Source organism: Chiloscyllium plagiosum, unplaced genomic scaffold (genome assembly GCF_037043375.1).
Source record: "Chiloscyllium plagiosum isolate Xiang-an unplaced genomic scaffold, Cpla_swu_hap1 HiC_scaffold_2, whole genome shotgun sequence".
NCBI classification, from domain to species: domain Eukaryota; kingdom Metazoa; phylum Chordata; class Chondrichthyes; order Orectolobiformes; family Hemiscylliidae; genus Chiloscyllium; species Chiloscyllium plagiosum.
In genome coordinates, this window is record NW_028270140.1 from 136698580 (window position 1) to 136725477 (window position 26898).

The 26898-nt window shown below is 44.7% G+C and overlaps 1 protein-coding gene across 1 annotated transcript in view; it reads left to right on the top strand.

Annotated features, from left to right (window-relative positions):
- The first annotated feature begins 9914 nt into the window (after positions 1-9914).
- Positions 9915-26898, top strand: part of LOC122557309 (N(4)-(Beta-N-acetylglucosaminyl)-L-asparaginase-like) — a 45601-nt gene continuing 28617 nt past the window's right edge. Inside the window, exons 1-6 of the mRNA XM_043704874.2 lie at positions 9915-10106; positions 15417-15570; positions 17073-17185; positions 18269-18381; positions 18491-18608; positions 18736-18811. Coding sequence (XP_043560809.2) covers positions 9989-10106; positions 15417-15570; positions 17073-17185; positions 18269-18381; positions 18491-18608; positions 18736-18811 — 692 coding nt within the window. The 5' untranslated portion in view covers positions 9915-9988. The remainder of the gene's footprint in view (positions 10107-15416; positions 15571-17072; positions 17186-18268; positions 18382-18490; positions 18609-18735; positions 18812-26898) is intronic.

Below are 26898 nucleotides of genomic sequence, written 5' to 3' on the forward strand. Positions count from 1 at the left end.
GGGTTGCCTTTCAGACTGGAGGCCTGTGACCAGTGGGGTGCCACATGGATCGGTGCTGAGGCCACTTATTTTCATCATTTATATAAAGCATTTGGATGTGAGCATAAGAGATATAGTTAGTAAGTTTGCTGAAGACACCAAAATTGGAGGTGTAGTGGACAGCAAAGAAGGTCACCTCAAATTACAATGGAATCTTGATCAGATTGGCCAATGGGCAGAGAAGTGGCAGATGGAGTTTAATTTAGATAAATGCAAGGTGCTGCATTTTGGGAAAGCAAATTTTAGCAGGACTTATACACTTAATGGTAAGGTCCTTGGGAGTGTTGCTGAACAAAAGAGACCTTGGAGTGCAGTTTCATAGCTCCTTGAAAATGGAGTCGCAGATAGATAGGATAGTTAGGATAGTGAAGAAGGCGTAACTTACAGTGTGGAAACAGGCCCTTTGGCAAGTCCACACCGACCCTCCGAAGAGCAACCCACCCAGACCCTTTTCCCTATATTTACCCCTTCACCTAACACTATTGGCAATTTAGCATGGCCAATTCAACTAACCTGCACATTTTTGGACTGTGGGAGAAAACCGGAGCACCCGGAGGAAACCCACGCAGACACATGGAGAATGTGCAAACTGCACACAGACAATTGCCTGAGGTGGGAATTGAACCTGGTTCTCTGGCACTGTATGCTTTCCTTTGTTGGTCAGAGTATTGAGTACAGGAGTTGGGAGATCATGTTGTGGCTGTACAGGATATTGGTTAAGCCACTATTGGACTATTCCATGCAAATCTGGTCTCCTTCCTTGTGAAACTTGATTGTGTGAAACTTGAAAGGGTTCAGAAAAGATTTAGAAGGATGTTGCCATGTTTGGAGAATTTGAACTATAGAGAGAGGTTGAATAGGCTGGGGCTGTTTTCCCTGGAGCGTCAGAGGCTGAGGAGTGACCTTGTAGAGGCTTATAAAATCATGAATGGCATGGATCAGATAATTAGACAAAGTCTTTTCCCTGGGCTGGAGGAGTCCAGAACTAGAGGGTATAGGTTGAGGGTGAGAGGGGAAAGATATAAGAGACCTAAGAGGCAACCTTTTCACTCAGAGGGTGTTACGTGTATGGAATGAGCTGCCAGAGGAAGTGGTGGAGGCTAGTACAGTTGCAACATTTAAAAGGCATTTGGATATATATAGGGTTTGGAGGGAAATGGGCAGGGTGCTTGCAGGTGGGACTAGATTGGGTTGGGATATGTGGTCGGCATGGATGAGTTGGACCAAAGGGTTTGTTTCCGTGCTGTACATCTCTATGACTGTATGACATACTTAACAAACAATAAGTGTTCCAGTACTGATCCTTGTGGTACACTGCTGGACACCGGCCTCCTTCTACCACTACACTGTGTCCATTTACTGAGCCAGTTTCTGATCCATCTCACCAGGTTTCCCTCAATTCCATGTGCATTAACCTTCTCAGTCAGTCTCCCATGGAGGACCTTGTCAAAAGTTTTGCTAAACTCCATATAAACTGTATCAACTGAACATCCCTTATCCACACAATTATCATATTCTCAAAGAATTCTCACAAATTTGTTCAGCATGACCTCCCTCTGACAAAGGCTTGCTGATTATCCCTAATTAACCCATGTCTTTCCACGTGAGTATTAATTCTCTCCTTAAGAATTTTCTCCAACAGTTTCCCGACCACTAAAGTGTGACTCTCTGGTCTGTGATTTCCTGGATCATCTCTAATACCCCTCTTATGAAGTGGAACCACATTAGCCATCTTCCAGTGCACTGGCTCTTACCCTGTGACCAGACAGGAATTAACAGTTGTCTCAGAGCCCCTGCAGTTTTCTGCCTTGGCTCTCAAAGCAGCCTGGGATATAAGTCATCCAGGCCAGGGCATTTGTCTGTTTTTAAGCCTGACAGAGCCCAGTTTCCTCCCCATTTTCTATGTCAGTGGATAATCGTTACATGCGGTGTTCAACCATTCTGACATTCCATGATCAACATGCTGATGTGGTCACAGCGTTGACTACTAATTCCAGAGCTTGTTGCTGCACATGCACCTCTGAGGTCTGTGCAGAAGGGAGGAAAATATAGGGGAATACTGGTTACCAACGCATAACCAGTTACCATTTAGACAGCCCAACATACTATATACCTTGCTCACCATTTTCTCAAGAAATTGTGCCACCTTTTACAGATCTTGCAAACGTACTCCATCACTCTTTGTCAGAGTCAAAAAGTCCGTGTTAAGTGTCTATTGCCTCTTCCAATTCACTCTGTCAAGCTGATTTATTTTTTTAGATTAGATTAGATTACTTACAGTGTGGAAACAGGCCCTTCGGCCCCACAAGTCCACACCGCCCCGCCGAAGCGCAACCCACCCATACCCCTCCATCTACCCCTTACCTAACACTACTAGCAGAGACCCGGTTTAATTCCCGCCTCAGGCGACTGACTGTGTGGAGTTTGCACGTTCTCCCCGTGTCTGCGTGGGTTTCCTCCGGGTGCTCCGGTTTCCTCCCACAGTCCAAAGATGTGCAGGTCAGGTGAATTGGCCATGCTAAATTGCCCGTAGTGTTAGGTAAGGGGTAAATGTAGGGGTCTGGGTGGGGCCGTGTGGACTTGTTGGGCCGAAGGGCCTGTTTCCACACTGTAAGTAATCTAATCGAATTGGCCATTTTAAATTGCCCCTAGTGTTAGGTGCATTAGTCAGAGGGAAATTGGTCTGGGTGGATTACTCTTCGCAGGGTCGGTGTGGACTTGTTGGGCCGAAGGGCCTGTTTCCACAGTGTAGAGAATATAATCTAAATGGAAGTGGATAGCCAAGGAGAGATATGCACACTAAGGCATTCCCGAGGGAGCTGACAGATCAGGGCCACCTTGAACTGATTTGAAAACTTACGTTGAACCTGATTTTAACTTTATCTTTTTTTTGTAGTTACCAGATTGAAATGTATAGTTTTGTTTTTCTTTATCAACCAATTTCTACTTGGTTGAAATTTCTCCATGAGAAATCTGCATTCTACAATTTCATAGAACATAGAACATAGAACATAGAAGAATACAGCGCAGTACAGGCCCTTGGGCCCTCGATGTTGCGCCGATCCAAGCCCACCTAAACTACACTAACCCACTATCCTCCATATACCTATCCAATGCCCTCTTAAATGCCCATAAAGAGGGAGAGTCCACCACTGTCACTGGCAGGGCATTCCATGAACTAACGACTCGCTGAGTGAAGAACCTACCCCTAACATCAGTCCTATATCTACCCCCCCTTAATTTAAAGCCATGCCCCCTTGTAATACCCGACTCAATACGCGGGAAAAGGTTCATACTGTCGACCCTATCTAACCCCCTAATCATCTTGTACACCTCAATCAAGTCACCCCTAAACCTTCTTTTCTCCAGAGAAAACAGCCCCAAGTGCCTCAGTCTTTCCTCATACGATTTTCCTTCCATACCAGGCAACATCCTGGTAAACCTCCTCTGCACCCGTTCCAATGCCTCCACATCCTTCCTATAGTATGGCGACCAAAACTGCACACAATATTCCAGATGCGGCCGTACCAGAGTCTTATACAACTGCATCATGACCTCAGGACTCCGGAACTCAATTCCTCTACCAATAAAAGCCAGTACGCCATATGCCTTCCTCACCGCACTATTTACCTGGGTGGCAACTTTCAGAGATCTGTGTACATGGACACCAAGATCCCTCTGCTCATCCACACTACCAAGTATCCGACCATTAGCCCAGTACCCCATCTTTTTATTATTCTTCCCAAAGTGAATCACCTCGCACTTAGCTACATTGAATTCCATCTGCCACCTTTCTGCCCAGCTCTGCAGCTTCTCTATATCCTGCTGTAACCTGCCACATGCTTCCTCACTGTCAACAACTCCTCCGACTTTCGTATCATCCGCAAACTTGCTCACCCAACCTTCTAACCCCTCTTCCAGGTCATTTATAAAAATGACAAACAGCAATGGTCCCAAAACAGATCCTTGCGGAACACCGCTAGTGACGGCACTCCATGAAGAAACTTTGCCATCAACTACTACCCTCTGTCTTCTTCCATCCAGCCAATTCCTAATCCAAACCTCCAACTCACCCTCAATGCCATATCTCCGTATTTTCTGCAGTAGCCTACCATGGGGAACCTTATCAAACGCCTTACTAAAATCCATATATACCACATCTACCGCTTTCCCCTCATCAACCTCCTTCGTCACCTTTTCAAAGAATTCAATAAGGTTTGTGAGGCACGACCTGCCCTTCACAAAACCATGCTGACTATCCTTGATCACATTATTCCTATCCAGATGTGCATAAATCCTATCCCTTACAATTCTCTCTAAGACTTTGCCCACAACAGAAGTGAGACTCACCGGCCTATAGTTACTAGGGCTATCCCTACTCCCCTTTTTGAACAAGGGAACCACATTTGCTATCCTCCAGTCTTCTGGGACTACTCCTGTAGACAAAGAGGACACAAAAATCAAGGCCAATGGCTCTGCAATCTCCTCCCTTGCTTCCCAGAGAATCCTAGGATAAATGCCATCAGGCCCAGGGGACTTATCTATTTTCACCTTTTCCAGGATTTCCAACACCTCTTCTCTACATACCTCAAAGCCATCCATTCTACTTATTTGTGCCTCAGTATTCTCATCGACAACAATGCCCTGTTCCTGAGTGAATACTGAAGAAAAGTATTCATTCAGTGTCTCCCCAATCTCTTCCGCCTCCACACGCAACTTCCCCCTACTATCCTTGACTGGACCTATTCCTACCCTAGTCATTCTTTTATTCCTAACATACCTATAGAAAGCCTTAGGGTTTTCCCTAATCCTATCTACTAAGGACCTTTCATGTCCCCTCCTTGCTGCTTTTAGCTCTCTCTTCAGGTCCTTCCTGGCTACCCTATAACTCTCAATCGCCCCAATTGAACCTTCACGTCTCATCTTGAGATAGACCGCCCTCTTCCATTTAACAAGGGATTCCAATTCCTTATTAAACCACGGCTCCCTCGCACGACCCTTTCCTCCCTGCCTGACAGGTACATAATTATCAAGGACACTCAATAGTTGCCCCTTGAACAAGTTCCACATATCATTTACACTCTTGCCTTGGAGTCTACTTTTCCAAGCCACACATCCTAAGTCATGCCTCACCGCATCATAATTTCCCTTACCCCAGCTATAATTCTTGCCCTGTAGTACACACTTATCCCTCTCCATCACGAGTGTAAAAATCACCGAATTATGGTCACTATCCCCAAAGTGCTCACCTACCTCTAATTCTAACACCTGGCCTGGTTCGTTACCCAGAACCAAATCCAGTATGGCCTCACCTCTTGTTGGCCTGTCTACATATTGTGTCAGGAAACTCTCCTGCACACATTGAACAAACACTGACCCATCTAACGAACTTGAGCTATAGCTTTCCCAATCAATATCAGGAAAGTTAAAGTCCCCCATAACAACCACCCTATTACTGTCACTCATCTCCTGAATCACCTTCCCAATCCTTTCTTCAATGATTCTAGGACTATTAGGAGGCCTGTAAAAGACTCCTAACAGGGTGACCTCACCTTTCCTATTCCTAACCTCAGCCCAAACTACCTCAGATGGCAAGTCCTCATCCATCGTCCTTTCCACCGCTGTAATACTATCTTTGACAAGCAATGCCACACCTCCCCCTCTTTTACCCCCACCTCTGACCCTACTAAAACATTTAAATCCCGGAACCTGCAACAGCCAATCCTGTCCCTGTTCTAGCCATGTCTCCGTAATAGCCACAACATCGAAGTCCCAGGTACAAACCAACGCTGCAAGTTCACCTACCTTATTTCGTATACTTCTTGCATTGAAGTATACACACTTCAAGCCACTTCCCTGTTTACAGGCACCCTCCTTGGAAATTGATGCCATGTTCCTCACCTCCCTACACTCCAGGCCCTGCACCCTGAAGCTACAATCTGGGTTCCCATGCCCCTGCCAAGTTAGTTTAAACCCCCCCCAAGAGCACTAGCAAACCTCCCCCCAAGGATACTGGTTCCCCTCAGGTTCAGGTGTAGACCATCCTGTTTATAGAGGTCCCACCGTCCCCAGAAAGAACCCCAGTTATCCAAAAACTGGAACCCCTCCCTCCTGCACCATCCCTGAAGCCACGCATTTAATTGTTCTCTCTCCCTATTCCTCGAATCTCTATCACGTGGCACGGGTAACAAACCAGAGACAACAACTCTGTTTGTTCTAACTCCAAGCTTCCAACCTAGCTCCCTGAAAGCCTGTCTAACATCCTCAGCACTCCTCCTACCTATGTCGTTGGTGCCAATGTGGACCACGACTTCGGGTTGCTCCCCCTCCCCCTCCAGGACCCGGAAAACACGATCAGAGACATCACGTACCCTTGCACCTGGGAGGCAACATACCAAACGTGAGTCTCTCTCGTTCCCACAAAACCGCCTATCTGTGCCACGAACTATTGAGTCCCCAATTACTACTGCTCTGCTCTTCTTCACCCTTCCCTTCTGAGTAACGGGGACAGGCTCCGTGCCAGAGACCTGAGCCCCGTTACTTACCCCTGGTAAGTCATCCCCCCCACAAGTATCCAAAACGGTATACTTGTTCTTGAGGGGAATGGCCGCAGGAGGTCCCTGCACTGGCTGCTTCCTCCCAGTCCCCCTCACTGTAACCCATCTATCTGCCATCTTTGGAGTTACTACTTCCCTATAACTCTGATCTATGACCCCCTCTGCCTCCCGAATGATCCGAAGTTCATCCAACTCCAGCTCCAGTTCCCTAACACGGTCTTGGAGGAGCTGGAGATGGGTGCACTTCCTGCAAGTGTAATCGGCAGGGACGTCGATGGCATCCCTCACCTCATACATGTTGCAGGAGGAACATTGCACTGCCTTCACTGCCATCCCTCTAAAGCTAACTGTTTAAACAAAAACTGTGTCTAAATAATACAAGCAAAATTCAGCACTTACCTGCTTGCCACAACAGATGTTATTATTAGGTTAGAGGAGGAGGGCGGGTGGGAGGCACTACCCGTGTAGTGCCTCGGGTTCCTCTCCTTCACGCTTTTGAAGGGGGAAAAAACTAACCCAGCTAAGCTTACACTAACTGCTTCCGGGTCTCGGCTGCCCCTCTGCTTGCCGTCACTTCCTCTGCTGCTCCCGCTCTTTCTGTGAAGGAGAGAGAAAACAAAACACCGATGCCCGCTACAGGTAAGTAATTTTGAAAAAAACTCTTACCTTAGCTGTAGTCTCCCGGGTTCACCTCAACTCGGCCGCTGCTCCCACTCAAAATCCAATTTCCTATTGGATTATGTGATTGCTCAATGTTTTGTGGTATAAAAGTGAATTATATTTATCAAGTTATTTATTTTGCAGGAGACTACTCAGTTCATTGAGTCTGTGCTGGCTGTACCTAGTGCAATCCCTTGCAGTATACACCACACCTAAAAGTTTATTTCCATTTTTATTTGATTTAACATGGAACACACTTCAGTCTGGAGGTTCTGCATTGGATGCAGTGGAGGAAGGTTTGCATCAGTGTGAGACTGACCAGTGTCAAGACACTATGGGATATGGAGGAAAGCTGGATGAGCATGGGGAGACAACATTGGATGCCATGATTATGAATGGGTAAAACCATAAGACTATAAGACATAGAGTAGAAATTAGACCTTTCAGCCCATCAAGTCTGCTCTGTTATTCAACCAAGGCTATTACGTTTCTCATCCCCATTTTCCTGCTTTCTCCCCGTAACCCTTGATCTCCTTGATACACAAGAACCTATCTATCTCAGTCTTAAATATACTCAATGACCTGGCCTCCGCAGCCTTCTTTCCCTCACTTCTTTCCCCAACCTTTTCTTCCGCTACATCGATGACTGTATTGGTGCCATCTCATGCACCAACGAGGAAGTTGAACAGTTCATCAACTTCACAAGCACTTTCCACCCTGACCTTAAGTTCACATGGACCATCTCAGACACCTCCCTCCTTTGCCTGGACCTCTCCATTTTCATCTCTGGCAACCGACTCATGATGGACATCTATTTCAAACCAACCGACTCACACAGCTACTGGGAATACACCTCTTCCCACCCCCTCACACCCAACCCCACCCCCCCCTGGTAAAAATGCAGTCTCTTAATCCCCTCCACCATATCCAGGACATCGGAGATGGCCTCCTATTTCAAGGACTGTAATTTCCCCTCCCACATGATCAACAATTCTCTCCAGCACATCTCCTCCACTTCCCACTCCTCCTCCATTGAACCCCACCCCTCCAACTGAAACAAGGATAGAACCCTACCCCTTCCCCCCGATCTTCACCTTGCACCCCACTAATCTCCGGATACACCTCATTATCCTCAGCCATTTCAACCACCTACAATCAGACTTCACCAACAAATCTGTATTTCCCTCCAACCTCTATCTGCGTTCTGCAGATACTATTCCCTCCGTGACTCCTTCGTTAGGTCCACGCCCCACCATCAACACACCATCCATAACCAGCACCTTCCCCTGCCACCACAACAGATATAAAGCCTGCGCCCATAACTCCTCCCTCACCTCCATCCAAGGCCCCAAAGGATCCTTCCACATCCGGTAGGGATTTTCCTGCACATCTAAACACCTCATCTACTATGCCGTTGCACACAATGTGGTCTCCTCTACGTCGGGGAGACAGGACTTCAAATCGTGGAACATTTCAGAAACTTATCTGGGACACATGCACCAAACAGCCCACCACCCTGTAGCCAACCACTTCAACACCCCCTCCCACTCTACCAAAGATATGAAATCCTGGGCCTCCTCCACCGCCAAATCCAAGCCACCTGTCAAATGGAGAAAGAGCACTTCATCTTCTGCCGTGGGACCCTTTAAGCACACGGCATCAACATCAACCTTACCAGTTTCCTATTCTCTCCTCCCCACCTCATCGCAGATCCAACCCTCCAACTCGGCACTGCCATCTTGATATGTCCTACCTGTCCATCTTCCTTTCTATGTATCCACTCCACTCTCCTTTCCGACCTATCACTATCAGTCCCCAACTGCATCCACCTATCGCCTACCCGGCTACTTTCCCCCTACTCCCACCCCCACCCTACTATTTATATCTTCTAATCGTAGACTACCAACCAGATTCTGGATTAGTGGTGCTGGAAGAGCACAGCAGTTCAGGCACCATCAGAGGGGCAGTAAAATCGACGTTTTGGGCAAAAGCCCTTCATCAGGAATACCAACCATTGTTTATTGTCAAGCTTCAAACAAGCAGACTCCATTTACCACTTAAATAGGTTGGCTTATTTTTTGACATGGCAGTGCAAGCTCAACCCTTGTAACAGAACTATATCATAATCAATAAAGGATTAGATCATATGTCCTCTCAAGTCACTGTTATTCAGTATGATCGCAAACGATCGTTTATTTCAACTCCAAACTTAAATATGATTATAATTGTCAGAACAAGATCAAATAAATTGATTTATTTTTGTGAAGCTGATTTTTTTTAACAGACAGTAACTGATACTAACGAATCTAATTGAGATTTTTACACTATTGTAGAGAATGATTCCCTCTGCCAAGCTCACTTCATGATATTAAAATCCGTCTGCCGCAAATCACTATTTGTCTTGTACACCTAAAGTTTTTACAGCAAATTTTGCTTATTTTTGTTGCCTATTCCAATAGCAAAAAGAGATGAACTGGGGCGCATGTAATTGCATTAAAATCGAGAATTCAAGTAGATAAATGTCATATTGGTCATAAAAATATTTTTCATCTTCTTTAAATTAGATAGAATAACAAATAAGGGAAGGGGCGGTGCTTTCAGACAAGGATCGATGAGAGGCGGAACAGTGAGTGAGTGTGTCCAAATAGCCTGGTTTATTGTTGCAGCCGCTGTGTGTGGGTGACCTGGGCTGAGTGGGGTTTTCTGTGAATGGGAGCACACTTCACGTTACTATGGGATCCCCGGGCTACGTTCCACTGATCCTCGCGCTCAGCGCTTCCTGCTTCCTTGCGGACTCTCAGTTCCCCCTGGCCGTTACTACCTGGCCTTACCACAGTGCTGTGCAGACAGGTAAGTGCAAGTGGGCACTGCTGTCACCCCCGCTTCTAGACTTGCTTATGTATGTGTAAAGTGAGGGCTACTGCAAGCTTCTGCACTATTTGCTGATTTTAAGAATATTAATTCAATGCATATACTGGTGGTAGATTAGGGGAAATGTGCCTAGGGAAACGTGATCTTACTGTCACTCAGTTCCACTGTGAAAGGGCTGAGGAGTGGCTGAGGAGTTTCATTGAATTGCATTGAATTTATTGTCAAGTGTACCGAGGCACAGTGAAAAGCTTTGTCTTGCGAGCAATACAGGCAGATCACAGAGTTAAGTAGCATAGATAAAGGAATATTAGGTCAACAGCAGCAAAAACAAAAACACAGGTACAGGCGAATGTTAAAAATTTGTGAGTCCATTCAGTATTCTAACAACAGGAGGGTAGAAACTGCTTCGAAACCAGCTGGTGCATGTGTTCAGGCTTCTGTACCTTCTCCCCGATGGTAGAGGTTGTAGAAAAACATTGCCAGGATGGGATGGATCTTTGAGAATGCTGGCGGCTTTTCCTTGACAACGGGCCTGGTAGATGGATTCTATAGACGGGATGTTGGCCTTTGTAATTGTCCGGGCTGAGTTCACCACTCTCTGTAACCGTCTCCGATCTTAAATGGTACAGTTGTCATACCAGGTAGTGATACATCCAGACAGAATGCTCTCGATGACCACCTACAAATGTTGGCAAGGGTATTCGCCGTCATGTCAAATTTTCTCAGCTGCCTGAGGAAGAAGAGAAGTTGTTGGGCCTTTGTATCCAGTGCGTCCACGTGAAGAGTCCAAGAAAGCTTGTTGTGGATGTGATTTGGTATTGGACTGGGGTGTACAAAGTTAAAAATCACACTATACCAGGTTATAGTCCAACAGGTTTAATTGGAAGCACTAGCTTTCGGAGCGCTGCTCCTTCATCAAGTGGTTGTGGAGCTCAAGAGCTCAGAGTTAAAGAGGGGAGTTAGAGGACATTACAACATCAGGAAGGGGCAAAAACCATGGAGAATATGGGAGTATGGGGGTGATAGGGAAACCCATCCTGGAGCAGAATAGGTCAGGGGCAGAGTTTTGGTGATCTCCGATTGAGAGAAGTTAGAACGTGGGAGTCCCAACTAGGAGTATGTTGGAAAGCCAAGTCTAGAGATAACATGGGCATTGATGAGAGGGTTTCAGCAAGGGATAAGTTGGGGCAGGACAGAGTCGTGAAATATTCCAGAGGTGGTTTTGATAATAGTTTGTCATCTATGCTCATACTTATCAAGAGGTAAGAAAAGTGTGTAGAAACGAGCCATCTAGGCCATGCTTTCCATCCATGAAAGACATCTTCAGTCAGAGCTGTAACACAACAGTCAAACTGTGCACAGAAAGATCGTACAACTGGGTACAACCATGTCCAGATAACCAGCTGGAAGTGAAACTGAGGAATAAATAATGGCAGAGATTCAGCAATTCTCCTGTTCTTCAAAATTATGTCATGGAATTTTTTTTAATGCCCACTTGAATTGATGGCATTATCAAATTCCGTGCTCCAGCTGAGGTGGGGGCATAGGTATTAGGCAGATGAATTGGTGAGAGCTGACCATGGAAAGTCGAGGGCACAGCCTTAGGCCTGCTGGATACTGAGGTAGACCTGAATTGGTGCTCTGGGATACTGTCTCTGCAGCATTAAAACAGAGAGGTCTTCCAACGTTAGAACATTCCTGATGAAAGACTTCTGCCTGAAATGTCGATTCTCCTGCTCCTCGGATGATGCCTGACTTGCTGTGCTTTTCCAGCGCCAGACTCTCGACTGAGAACATAGAACAGCACAGCGCAAGAATAGGCCCTTCAGCCCACCAGCTCTGTGCCAACCTTAATGTCATTCTAAACTAATCCCACCTGCCTGTACATGGTCTGTGTCCCTCTGTTCCCTGCCTGTTTATGTGTCTGACAACAACGCTTCTGAAATGTTGCTATTGTCTCTCTGCTTTTATTCCCTCCCTTGGCATTGTGTTCCAGGCACGCCTGTGTAAAAAGGTACTTGTCTTGCTCATTTCTTTAAACATTCTGACTTGAACCTATGTCTTTCGTGTTTGATGCAATGTCTCGGAATAATTCCCTTTTCAAAGGCATTATTGTTTTTACTTGAAGCAGGCTTTTTAAATTCAGGCCATTTGTGCCTCTTAAAATAGGGGCAGCTCCAACACCCACCCATCTACACTTCCATCTAAGTCATTTACATATATCACAAACAGCAGATCTGTGAGGAGCACCACTAGTCACAGACTTGCAGCCTGAAAGATACTCTTTCACCACTATCCTTTGCCTTCTATGGGTAAGCCAATTCTAAATAAATGTGGGAAAGTCTCCATGAATCCTGTGCACTTTAATCTTCTGGACCAGCCTACCATGAGGGACCTTGTTGAAATCCTTCCTAAAATCCATGCAGACAACATTCACTGCTCTACCTACATTGATTACCTTTGTGGCCTCCTCAAAAAATTCAATCAAGTTAGTACGCATGACCTGTCCTGCACAAAGCCATGCTGACTGTCCCTAATTAGGCCATGCTTTTTCCGAATGTGCATACATCCTATCCCTAAGAATTCTATCCAATAGCTTCCCAACCACCGATGTGAGACTCATCGGTCTTAGTTTCCTGGATTATCTCTATTTCCCTTCTTGAATAGAGGAACAACATTAGCCATTGGTGATGAAGGTACAAAGATCTTGGTCAAGGCCCCAGCAATCTCCTCCCCTGCCTCTCAAATAACCTGGGGTAGATACCATCGGGCCCTGGGGACTTATCCACCTTAATGCTCTTCAAGACTCCCAACACCACTTCTTTCTTGATCTCAAAGTACTGTAGTATATTTGAACTCTCCACACAAATCTCACTATCCTCCATTTCCTTCTCCTGAGTGAATATCGACACAAAATACTCTTTTAGGATTTCAACCAAATCCTCTGCCTCCAAGCACAAGTTCTTTATCCTTGAGTGGTCCCATCTTCTCCCTAGTTATCCTCCTGTGTTTAATGCATGTCTAGAATGCCTTGGGATTCTCTTTAATCCTACTTGCCAAGGTCATTTCATAACCCCTTCTTGCTCTCCAAATTCCCTGCTTGAGTTCTTTCCTGCTTTCATTTTATTCCTGATGGGCTCAGTCGATTTTAGCTGCCTAAACCTTGCAATATGCTTCTTTTCTTCTTCTGGCTAAATTCATAATGTCCCTCATTATCCAACGGTCCTTTACTTTGCCACCCCTGTCCTTCCTCCTTATTGGAACATGCTGAACTCTCATCAACTGGTCTTTAAGCAATTCCCACATGTTAAATGGGGACTTGCCTCACCTCATGGTGACTGGGTGGACTTCTCCCAGAATGCTCCTCAGTGAAGTCTCTCTGCTGTCCTTCCTCCTGCTTATCACTGGGAGGGGGGTGAATGGGATGTGAGTGTTCTTCCTCACTCCACTGATCAGTCGTGGTGAGTGAGCTGACTTCTCCCAGAAATTTTTTTTATTTGAAAAATATGCTTTATTCATAAAGGAATCTCCTTTTATATATATATATATATATATATATACACATTGTCACAAATATGGTTTGGTTCTGTACAGTTGTAGACCTCTCTTATACATACAATATTAACATTTCCAGATATTTGAGGCACTAGGAGGGTCTGATAACTGAACGGACCCCCATTTACCTTCAGCCGGAAGACCCCAGATGGTGGTCTTTCCCCACTACACCTTTGCACCAGCTGCCCCAAGTTTTAGCGTGTCCCTCAGCACATAGTCCTGGACCTTGGAATGTGCCAATCTACAAGACTCAGTCGAGGTCAACTCCTGGAAAACGAACAAGGTTCAGGAAGAACAAAGAGCATCTTTCACAAAGCTGATGGTTCTCCAGGCATAATCAATTATTTGTGTCGGTGTGCGACCCAGGGAACAGACCGTAGAGCATGCAGTCCCAGAGCTGCAGAGCTGCCCAGGATGAATCTTAACGAAAAACACTGCATCTTCCCTCAGCCTTCCTTTGCAAATGCACATTCTAGAAGGTAATGTGTGCCAGTTGCAACCAGCACCACCCCCTCCCCCCAACCCCGGCTTCAAGGGGCAGCGTGCGGTGGCATAGATTGACATGGTGTTCATGAAGGACCTCACAGGTAGTGCCCTTCTCACCACCATCCAAACGATGGCCTGGTGCTTGTTTCTGGTGATGAAGCATTCTGCCAAATGAATTTGACAGTCTGCTCATGGAAACACACAACAGAATTCACCCTCTTCTTTTCCCTCAGTGTCTCAAGGACGCCACGAGCTAATCACTTCTGGATGGACTTGTGGTCAAAAGTGCTTTTCTTTGCAAATTTCTCCACAAAGGACAGATGATACAGAACAGTCCAACTACTTGGAACATTGCATGGCAGCGAGGCCAGTCCCATCCTTTGCAACACTGGGGACAGGTAGAACTTCAGTACAGAGTGACAGTTAGTGTTTGTATATCGAGGGTCTACACACAACTTGATGCAGCCACACACAAAGATGGCCATCAGGATGCAAGCAACATTGGATATGTTCTTTTTCCCCCTTTATCCAGAGTTTTGTACTTGGAGTCCTTGCAGACCCAGTCTATCTTAGACTTCCAGAGGAAATAGAAGATGGTTCAGGTGACTGAAACAGCGCCATTTTGGAGAGAGTCCTCACACCTGATGACCATGTTTGACCAAACAATGGAGTGGGAGCAATGCTCGCAAAAGACCAATTTCTGCTTCATTTTGGCAATGCACTCCACCCAAGAGTTTGTGCACGCTCCTCGGCGAAGTCTCTCTTCCATCCTCTATTGAACGCTCTGCCGTCTGCTATCAGACAAAATAATATGACTTTATCCAACCACTCTTCATACCTAAAACCCCCCAGAGCAGGCAGCATAAAGTAAACCTTCTCTGCACCCTCTCCAAAGCATCCACGTCCTTCTGGTAGAATCAAACCAGAATTGCACACTGTATTCCAAATGTGCTCAACTTAATTTTCATACAACTCTATCACAACTTGCAAAGATTTATCTTCGCTTCCATGGCTGATGAAGGTAGGTATGCTGTATGCCTTCTTCACTGCCTTGTTGACCACCTTATCCACCTGTGATGCCACTTTGTAGACCTGTATGCCCAGATCCCTCCGTATGTTGATGCTCCTAAAGGTTCTGCCATTTATTGTATAATTCAGATTTGTCCATGATGGCTATATCAATTCCGTTCCATTCCCCTGCCGTATCCACAAGGCTCAAATGTTTATGTTTGTTTTTATTTGATTTAGCATGGAACACACTTCAGTCTGGAGGCTCTGCATTGGATGCAGTAGAGGATGGTTGCAGTCGATGTGAGATCGACCAGTGTCGAGGTACTGTGGGTTACGGAGGAAACCCGGATGAGCATGGGGAGACAACATTAGATGCCATGATTATGAATGGGTAGGTCATATTCCTGACTATTATAACATACTAGGGAAATATATCTACTTAACAAAGCTGCTTTTCAAATCAAATGTGCAGTGATCTTTTTATCATGCCAGCCTCTATGTACACTTTCCTACGAATGTGAGAAAGCTAACATGTGACCTCTAATTTCTTGGAGAAACACAGTGTCTCCTGAAGATCTTAGTGCGTTGGTTGATATACTCTAGTCCTGGTCTGTGATTCAAGGCCACAATAATACTTTGGGCCATCATCTTCTACTTGCAGAACAAGTGACTACATTGTATATACGCTTAGCAGGACTATGCTGTCTACTGTCTACGAGGGAGGTTCAAACAAGGAATCTCTGTTGGGCCAATAATAGGCACTTTTTGTTTCATCGTTTTGTATTCACAGAATATGAGCATCATTGTCAAGTCATTGCCAATCTCTGCTTGCTTTTGAACGTTGTTGTGAATCACTACCCAGCGGCAATGAAGGAATGGTGATAGAATTCGAAATCCAGATGTCACATGATCTGGGAACTTGTGTGTGGCTGAGTTCCCAAGTGCCTGGTTCTCTTATCTGTCAGGCTTAAGAAGTTTTAAGATCAAGGTTTGGAAGATTCTGTCAAAGGAACTTTGCTGAGATTCTGCAGTGATTCTTGCAGCTGGTACACACTGAAGCTACAGTACACCAGTGATGAAGGGAGTGAGTGTTTAAGATGGAAAATGGGGTGCCAATCAAATTACCTGTTCTGTCTACCTGCTCGAGTGTTATTGGAGCTACACTCATCCAGGCAAAGGGGGGTAATTCCACCACATTCCAGACTATTACCTTACAGACAGTTGACAGGCTTTGGGGAGTCTATACTCTGTCTTTCATCTGTTCTAGTAGTTACAGTATTGAGTGTTTGGCTTCTCCAGTTCAGTTTCTGATTAGGTGACTTTTTTCTTTTCAAAAAAACTATTTGAATGTGATATGACACTGTCACAGCCTAAGGTGCTACATGAACTTGAACCTTCTAGTCTTGAGATAGGGAGACTGCCACAGCCACAGGGCCCTTTAGAATAGTGTGATAATTTCTCTTTTGTTTTGAAATGCTATGAACAAATAAACCAAAATTAATGCCCTTAAAGGGGCACTGTAACTAAAGGAAGTTCTAAATGGTATTTACTGATTCAAATCAAAATGTGATTTTTGGAGTCTGCACATGCATTCCAGTCCCCGTGGTGCCCATCAGCCAGAAAAGGTCTTGAGTGTAACAATGGACTCTGTGGGCTACCTTTTCAAGACATGGACATACCTGAGAAAGAGAGTTGGGCAGTTAGCCCTCTGTTTAGGTGATTTGTTCACTAGATTTTGCATTGCGAGTTGATTTTGAAATTATTCTTTCGTAAATTTGATCACAACGTACAGTACTTGAAATCAAAGCCAGTGCGAGAATGTAGGAGAGTGAAAATCATGCATGTTCTCAACAACTGATATTGATCACTGCCCATATTTTAAAACTTCTTCAGTGATACAATGGAGGCTGGAGGAGTTGGGCAGCTTCGAAGGATTAAAAGTGCGATTCGTGTTGCTCGAGCAGTGATGGAACACACCAGTCATTCATTGTTGGTGGGAGAATCAGGTAAATCTCAGTCCTTGTTGTTTGAAGGGAAAAAATGGTAGCTGTTTATTACAGATACCTTTCTTGACCTTGCAAATTTCCTTGACAATTTGAGAAACATGCACAGTAAGGTCCACAAATGAAAGTTGCTGGCTATTCTGAGACACTCGAGGATAAATATTAGATCGGAAAAACTAACTGGCGGGTGATACAGATTGTGAACTTTGTATAGATTTAATTTTTTTCTGTACATTTGGGTTTTTAGTTTTTGAATTTGGAACCTTTTTGGGTTTTCAGTGTATCTGAGGTTAATTAACTTTCATTTCTATCATCATGATTCCTTCCGAAACAGTTTTTGAGGCCCACCCGTAGAATTTATGGGATTATATCAACCAAAGAAGATAAACAAGCTCCAGTTTAGAAATTCAGGAATGTGATGTTTTTTTCAGCTTGTGAGAAATACCCATAGCTGAGATTTTGTTTTTTAATTTTGCTTTTGCATAATCCTATGAAGTCCTCAGTTGAAAATGTCTCAATAAACTAGTGTTCCTATGTAACGTTACCTCAGAGTTAGTGGTAGTCCTGGACCCAAATTGTAGGGATAAAGAATTCTAAACTACCAACGTTGTTTGTGTCTAGAGGTGTTTCCTAACTTCACCCCCGAAAGCCCCAGTTCAAATTTTGAGCCCCCTCATCCTGCACCTCCCAACTAGTACAACTACGTTTTCTCTCCTATCTACCCCATCCATTCTCCTTTACATCACAAACTTCAAACAGATCACTTTGTGAATTTCTAAATTTCAGGGAAATCTCATTTGTCTAATTTATCAGTGTAGAATTTGGAGTCCAGCCATCATTCTGTTAAATAATTGTGCTGTCCTTCCTCTGAAGCCAATTAACCTCCCTAAGGAATACTGCTTCTACACCTCCTTATCTGACCAGGGGTTTGTACAGCATAACTTCCTCCACTTTATATTAAGTGTCTAAAAGGCAGTGAATTAGAAGATTATGACAACAGTAATATAGAATTTATTTAGCTTTTATTGTTTCATGCACTTGGATAGCTAAACGGTTCATGATAAAAAAACAATTTTTTTTCAACAGCTTCAGAATTTGCTCAGAATATGGGTTTCCCAAGTGAAGATTTAACAACAAACAAATCTCTGTCCATGCATGCAGACTGGCTGAACCAAAGGTGCCAACCTAATTTCTGGAAAGTGAGTCTGACTTCAAGTGAAGGGCAAATATTTTAGATGCTTATAAGGTATGAAAGGAGAAGTTTACAATGTCATCTAATTCTATGGAAAGACATTTTGGTTTTCACAGAATGTTGTACCGTATGCAGAAACTTCCTGTGGGCCATACAAACCAATGAAGACGCCACTGTCCAAACAGAACAGAATACCAGCACAGCTTGGCAATATTCATAACCATGACACCATTGGTAAGTCTTTTATTTTGATAAGTTTTATATATATATTGGAATGTTTTGGAGATATTTAAGATGAAAGTACTTTGTGCAACTCTCAGGAGTTGAGGATTCATGGTTGATTGTTGATTTTTGAAATTAGGAATGGTTGTGATTGACAAGACTGGAAGTGTAGCTGCTGGGACGTCTACTAATGGCCTATCACATAAAATCCCAGGGTATGTATTTTAGTGTTTTAACCTTGTAAAAATGTCTCTCTCCCTTGCATAATAGATTTTTGTGTCTATCATTTTCGGCAATCTGGCCCTTTGTTTTCCAATTTCTTAAATCTAAAACAATATCCTGGATGAGCTTAATGCTATCAATCTTTAGAGTTGACTATTATAAAACAGTATACTGCACAGGATTAAAAACAAGAAGTTCCAGTAATATACAGCTGGTCAGGCAGCATCTGTTGAGAGCTCAGAGTTAAAATGTTGAGTCAGTGACCCTTCATCTCTCTTGCTACCTCACCTCTTCAGTACATCCTGCCCTTTCCTGGGATAGAGAAGTACAGCATGGAAACAGATCCTTTGTCCAACTCGTCCATGCCAACCAGATATCCTAACTTAATCGAGACCCAATTGCCAGCATTTGTCCCTTGAAACCCTTCCTATTCATATATCCATCCAGATGCCTTTTAAATGTACTAGCCTCTACCACTTCCTCTGGCAGCTCATTTCATACACGTACCACCCTCTGCGTGAGAAAGTTGCCCCTTAGGTCTCTTTTATATCTTGCCCCTCTCACCCTAAACCTATGCCCTCTAGTTCTGGACTCCCCCACCCCAGGGAAAAGACTTTGTCTATTTATCCTATCCATGGCCCACACAATTTTATAAACCTCCGTAAAGTCACCCCTCAGTCTCCGACACTCCAGTGAAATCAGCCGCAGCCTATTCAGCCTCTTCCAAAAGCTCCAATCCTCCAACCCTGGCAACATCCTTGTAAGTATTCACAACATCCTTCTGATAGGAAATACCAATATTCCAAAATTGGCATAACTAATGTCCTGTACAGCCGCAACATGACTTCCCAATTCCTATACTCAATGCTTTGACCAATAAAGCAAAGCACACTAAAAGGTAAAAACAATGACTGCAGATGCTGGAAACCAGATTCTGGATTAGTGGTGCTGGAAGAGCACAGCAGTTCAGGCAGCATCCAAGGAGCTTCGAAATCGATGTTTCGGGCAAAAGCCCTTCATCAGGAATAAAGACAGTGAGCCTGGAGTGTGGAGAGATAAGCTAGAGGAGGGTGGGGGTGGGGAGAAAGTAGCATAGAGTACAATGGGTGAGTGGGGGAGGGGATGAAGGTGATAGGTCAAGGAGGAGAGGGTGGAGTGGATAGGTGGAAAAGGAGATAGGCAGGTAGGACAAGTCATGGGGGCAGTGCTGAGCTGGAAGTTTAGAACTAGGGTGAGGTGGGGGAAGGGGAAATGAGGAAACTGTTGAAGTCCACATTGATGCCTTGGGGTTGAAGTGTTCCGAGGCGGAAGATGAGGCGTTCTTCCTCCAGACGTCTGGTGGTGAGGGAGCGGCGGTGAAGGAGGCCCAGGACCTCCATGTCCTCGGTAGAGTGGGAGGGGGAGTTGAAATGTTGGACCACGGGGCGGTGTAGTTGATTGGTGCGGGTGTCCCGGAGATGTTCCCTAAAGCGCTCTGCTAGGAGGTGCCCAGTCTCCCCAGACGCCTGGAGGAAGAACGCCTCATCTTCCGCCTCGGAACACTTTAACCCCAGGGCATCAATGTGGACTTCAACAGTTTCCTCATTTCCCCTTCCCCCACCTCACCCTAGTTCTAAACGTCCAGCTCAGCACTGTCCTCATGACTTGTCCGGACTTGTCCTACCTGCCTATCTCCTTTTCCACCTATCCACTCCACCCTCTCCTCCCTGACCTATCATCTTCATCCCCTCCCCCACTCACCTATTGTACTCTATGCTACTTTCTCCCCACCCCCACCCTCCTCTAGCTTATCTCTCCACGCTCCCGGCTCACTGCCTTTATTCCTGCCCGAAACGTCGATTTCGAAGCTCCTTGGATGCTGCCTGAACTGCTGTGCTCTTCCAGCACCACTAATCCAGAAAGCACACTAAAAGCCTTTTTCACTATCCTTTCTACCTGCAAATCTACTTTCAAGGAGCTATGAACCTGCACGCCAAGGTCTTTGTTCAGCAACACTCCCCAGGACCTTACCATTTAAGTGTAAAAGTCCTGCTCTAATTTGTTTTTCCAAAATGCAGCACATTGCATTCATCTTAAAAAAAATCCCATCTGCCACTCCTCACCTCATTGGCCCATCTGATCAATAACCCTCCGTACTCTGAAGTAACCTTCTTTGATGTCCACTTCACCACTAATTTTGGTGGCATCTGCAAACTTACTAACTATACCTCCTATGTTCACATCCAAATCATTTATATAAATGATGAAAAGCAGTGGACCCAGCACAAATCCTTGTGGCACTCCACAGGTCACAGTCTGAAAAGCAACCCTCCACCACCACCCTCTGTCTTCTACCTTTGAGCCATTTCTGTATCCAAGTGGCTAGTTTGCCCTGTATTTCTTGAGATCTAACCTTGCTAACAGTCTCCAATGAGGAACCTTGTTAAGCGCCTTACTGAAGTCCATATAGATCACGTCTACTGCACTGCCCTCATCAATCCTCATTGTTACTTCTTCAAAACACTCAATCAAGTGCGTGAGAGATGATTTTCCACACACAATGCCACGTTTACTATCCCCAATCAGTCCTTGCCTTTCCAAACACATGTACATCCTGTCCCTCAGGATTCTCTCCAACAACTTGCCCACCACTGATGTCAGGCTTGCCGGTCAATAGATCCTTGGGTTTTCCTTATCACCTTCTTAAATAGTGGCACCACATTAGCCAATCTCCATTCCTCTGGGACCTCTCCTATGACGATCGATGATCCAAATATCTCAGCAAGGGGCCCAGCAATTACTTCCCTAGCTTCCCACAGAGTTCCAGGGTACACCTGATCAGGTCCTGGGGATTTATCTACTTTTATGCGTTTCAAGGCATCCAACTGTAATATGGACATTTTTCAAGATGTCATCATCTATTTCCCCACATTCCATAATTTTCCATGTCCTTCTCCTCAGTAAATACTGATGCAAAAACTCATTTGGTATCCCCCGTCTCATGTGGCTCCACACTTAGACTGTCTTGCTGATCTTTGAGTGGCCCTAGTTTCTCTTTTTTTTCCTTGATGCATTTATAAAATCCCTTTGGATGTCCTTAACCCTATTTGCCAAAGTTATGTCATGTCCCTGTTTTGCCCTCCTGATTCCCCTCTGAAGTATACTCCTATTGCCTTTATACTCTTCTAAGGATTCACTCGATCTATCCTGTCATATGCTTCCTTCTTTTTCTTAACCAAACCTTCAATTTCTTTCATCATCCAGCATTGCCTACACCTACCAGCCTTTCCTTTCACCCTGACAGGAATGTACTTTCTCTGGATTCTCGTTATCTCATCTCTGAAGGCTTCCCATTTTCCAGCTGTCCCTTTACCTGCGAACACCTGCACCCAATCAGCTTTTGAAAGTTCTTACCTAATACTGTCAAATTTAGCCTTCCTCCAATTTAGCACTTCATCTTTTAGATCTGGTCTATCCTTTTCCATCGCTATTTTAAATCTAATAGAATTATGGTCGCTGGCCCCAAAGTGCTCCCCCACTGACACCTCAGTCACCTGCCCTGCCTTATTTCCCAGGAGTAGGTCAGGTTTTGTACCTTGTAGGTACATCCACATACTGAATCAGAAAATTGTCTTGTACACCCATAACACTTCCTATCCATCTAAACCCTTAACGCTATGGCAGCCCCAGTCTATGTTTGGAAAGTTAAATTTCCCCTACCATAACCACCCTATTATTCCTACAGATAATTGAAATCTCCTTAAAGATTTGTTTCTTCATTTCCCTCTGACTATTAGGGTGTCTACAGGACAATCCTACTAAGGTGATCATCCCTTTCTTATTTCTCAGTTCCACCCAAATAGCTTCCCTGGATGTATTTCCAGGAATATCCTCCCTCAGTACAGCAGTAATGCTATCCCTTATCAAAAATGCCACTTTCCCTCCTGTCTTGCCCCCCTGTTCGCCCTCTTGCATTGAAGTAAATGCAGTTTAATTTATCAGTTAAACCTTGTTCTCTGCTTTGTTCCTGCCTGCCCTGACTGTTTGACTCGCTCCTTTTCCCAACTGTGCCAGTCTCAGATTGATTTCTTTCCTCACTATCTCGCTGGTCCCCCCACCCCCACCCCCACCCCCATCTTAGTAGTTTAAATCCTCCCAAGCATCTGTAGCAAATCTCCCTGCCAGTATATTAGTTCCTTCCAAATCAGGTACAATTCCTTCTTCTTGTACAGGTCACTTCTACCCCAGAAGAGATTCCAATGATCCAAAAATGTGAACCCTTCTCCCATATACCAGCTCCTCAGCCATGCATTCACCTGCTGTATCCTCCTACTTCTACCCTCACTAGCTCGTAGCACCAGGAGTAATCCAGATATTACTACCCTCGAGGACCTCCTTTTTAAATTCCTGCCTAACTTCTGAAATTCTCCCTTCAGCATCTCATCCTTTTCTCTTCCAATGTCGTTAATTCCAATGTGTACAATGACCTCGCTGGTCCCTCTCTCCCTTGAGAACATTCTGCACCCTCTCTGAGACATCCTTGATCCTGGCACCAGGGAGGCAATGCACCATTCTGATTTTTCACTGCTGGCTGCAGAAATGTCTGTCTGTGCCTCTGACTAGAGAGTCCCCCTATCATAATCGATTGCTTGGAACCTAATGTACCCCTTATTACATTAGAGCATGATACAAACCTGGTTTGCTTTAGTATTGCTGATTGATAAAACTTTTTAAAATTATTGGTTTATGGGATGTGGGGTGTCACTAGCAAGGCTAATATTTATTGCCCATCCCTAACTGCCTAGAGGACAGTCAAGAGTCAACCACATTGCTGTGGATCTGGAGCTACGTGTAGGCCAGACCAGGTAAGGAAGGCTAATAATCTTCTGTAAAGGATATTAGTAAATTAGATGGGGTTTGAGAGCAATCATTGTTGTTGCATGGTCACCATAGACCCAGCCCTTTCTCCTGCTGAATTCAAATTTCAACATAAAGAGGATTCTGGGTAATCCAAGATGGAGGACAGAAAAAAACTTTGGCTGTAACAGCTGCTCCTTTTTTGAGGTATTTTAGGTGCTGGAGGTGATTTCCTCAAATTCCAGGAGCAGTGATTACTGTTTCATATGCTGTTGCATTGTTTTGGAAATTTGGAAAAAAAAAGTCAAAACAACAGCAGTTTTAAAAGAGAGAAGAACGGACAAAGGAAGCACATGGTGAGGACAGTGCAGGAGAGAGAGAGAGAGAGAGAGAGAGAGAGAGAAAAAACCTGCACTGTTACTGCTTTTGCTGTTTTGAATTCATGTATTGCTGGACATTGGAGTGCGTCTGGAAAAATTAACAAACAGTGAAATTCACAACTAATCTTGGAGGAACCTGTTTGGGCGAAGTTCACAGCACAGAATCAGATAAGTTAATCGTTGTTTTAAGTCTGGCCTACAGAGAAGCTGCAGTAGTGATTAGAGTGAGTTATTTCTTGATTATATGTTTTTGGAGATATGTCTCTTGATTAAACTTAAAATATAAGCCATTACTATTAATTTAACCTGGGGCAATGTTTGTAGAGGAATAAGATGGTGTTATTTTCTGGGTCTGTAGATTGTGAAAGAGCAAAAATGGCCTTTAGTACAATATGTACCTCTTGTCTGATGTGGTAGTTTTAGATTAGATTACTTACAGTGTGGAAACAGGCCCTTCGGCCCAACAAGTCGCCACCGACCCACCGAAGCGCAACCCACCCATTTCCCTACATTTACCCCTTTACCTAACACTACGGGCAATTTAGCATGGCCAATTCACCTGACCTGCACATCTTTGGACTGTGGGAGGAAACCGGAGCACCCGGAGGAAACCCACGCAGACACGGGGAGAATGTGCAAACTCCACACAGTCAGTCGCCTGAGTCGGGAATTGAACCCGGGTCTCTGGTGCTGTGAGGCAGCAGTGCTAAGCACTGTGCCACCGTGCCGCCCTTTAAAGAGAGTTTGAGGGTTACTGTGGATTATATCTGCCATAAATGCTGTAGGCTGTGAATCTTATCAGATCGAATAGATTGGTTGGAGAGACAGTTAGAAGCAATGAGGAATTTGCAACAGCAACAGTATGTGATGGATGGCAGTTTTAGGAAGAGGGGAATGTCTCAGATACAGTCACATAGATGGGTTAACTCCAGGAAAGGCAAGAGAGGTAAGCACCTAGTGCAGGAGTCTTTTGTGGATATACCCATTTCAAACAGGTATGCTGTTTTGGAAAATGGAGGGGGTGATAGATTCTCAGGGGAACGTAGCACGGATATCCAAGTTTCTGGTGTTGAGACTGGCTCTAATGCAATGAGGGGTACGTTGGCTTCCAAGAAATCAATTGTGTCAGGGGATTCTGTAGTCAGAGGTACAGACAGACATTTCTGTGGCCAGCAGCGGAAAAGCAGAATGGTGCGTTGTTTCCCTGGTACCACAATCAAGGATGCCTTAGAGAGGGTGCAGAATGTTCTCACGGGGGAGAGGGGCCGGCAAGAGGTCATTGTCCACATTGGAACCAACGACATAGGAAGGGAAAAGGTTGAGATTTTGAAGGGAGATTACAGACAGTTAGGCAGGAATTTAAAAAGGAGGTCCTCGAGATTAGTAATATCTGAATTACTCCCGGTGCTACGAGCTAATGAGGGCAGGAATAGGAGGATAGAGCAGATGAATGCATGGCTCAGGAGCAGGTGTACGGGAGAAGGATTCACATTTTTGGATCATTGGAATCTCTTTTGGGGTAGAAGTGATCTGTACAAGAAGGATGGATTGCACCTAAATTGGAAGGGGACAAATATACTAGCAAGGAAATTTACTAGAACTGCTCGGGAGGATTTAAACTAGTAAGGTGGGGGGAGGGACACAGGGAGATAGTGAGGAAAGAGATCAATCTGCGACGGGTACAGTTGAGAACAGAAGCGAGTCAAACAGTCAGGGCAGGCAGGGACAAGGTAGGACTAATAAATTAAACTGCATTTATTTCAATGCAAGGGGCGTAACAGGGAAGGCAGATGAACTCAGGGCATGGTTAGGAACATGGGACTGGGATTTCATAGCAATTACAGAAACATGGCTCAGGGATGGGCAGAACTGGCAGCTTAATGTTCCAGGATACAAATCCTACAGGAAGGATAGAAAGGGAGGTAAGAGAGGAGGGGGAGTGGCATTTTTGATAAGGGATAGCATTACAGCTGTGCTGAGGGAGGATATTCCCGGAAATACATCCAGGGAAGTTATTTGGGTGGAACTGAGAAATAAGAAAGGGATGATCACCTTATTGGGATTGTATTATAGACCTCCTAATAATCAGAGGGAAATTGAGAAACAAACTTATAAGGAGATCTCAGCTATCTGTAAGAATAATAGGGTGATTATGGTAGGGGATTTTAACTTTCTAAACATTGACTGGGACTGCCATAGTGTTAAGGGTTTAGATGGAGAGGAATTTCTTAAGTGTGTACAAGACAATTTTCTGATTCAGTATGTGGATGTACCTACTAGAGAAGGTGCAAAACCTGACCTACTCTTGGAAAATAAAGCAGGGCAGGTGACTGAGGTGTCAGTGGGGGAGCACTTTGGGGCCAGTGACCATAATTCTATTAGATTTAAAATAGTGATGGAAAAGGATAGACCAAATCTAAAAGTTGAAGTTCTAAATTGGAGAAAGGCCAATTTTGACGGTATTAGGCAAGAACTTTCAAAAGCTGATTGGAGGCAGATGTTCGCAGGTAAAGGGATGGCTGGAAAATGGGAAGCCTTCAGAAATGAGACAACGAGAGTCCAGAGACAGTATATTCCTGTCAGGGTAAAAGGAAAGGCTGGTAAGTAGAAGGGAGTGCTGGATGACGAAAGAAATTGAGAAAAAGAAGAAAGCATATGTAAGGTATATACAGGATAGATCGAGTGAATCCTTAGAGTATAAAGGAAGTAGGAGTACATTTAAGAGGGAAGTCAGGAGGGCAAAAAGGGGACACGAGATAGCTTTGGCAAATAGAATTAGGGAGAATCCAAAGGGGTTTTACAAATAGATTAAGGACAAAAGGGGAACTAGGGAGAGAATAGGGCCCCTCAAAGATCAGCAAGGA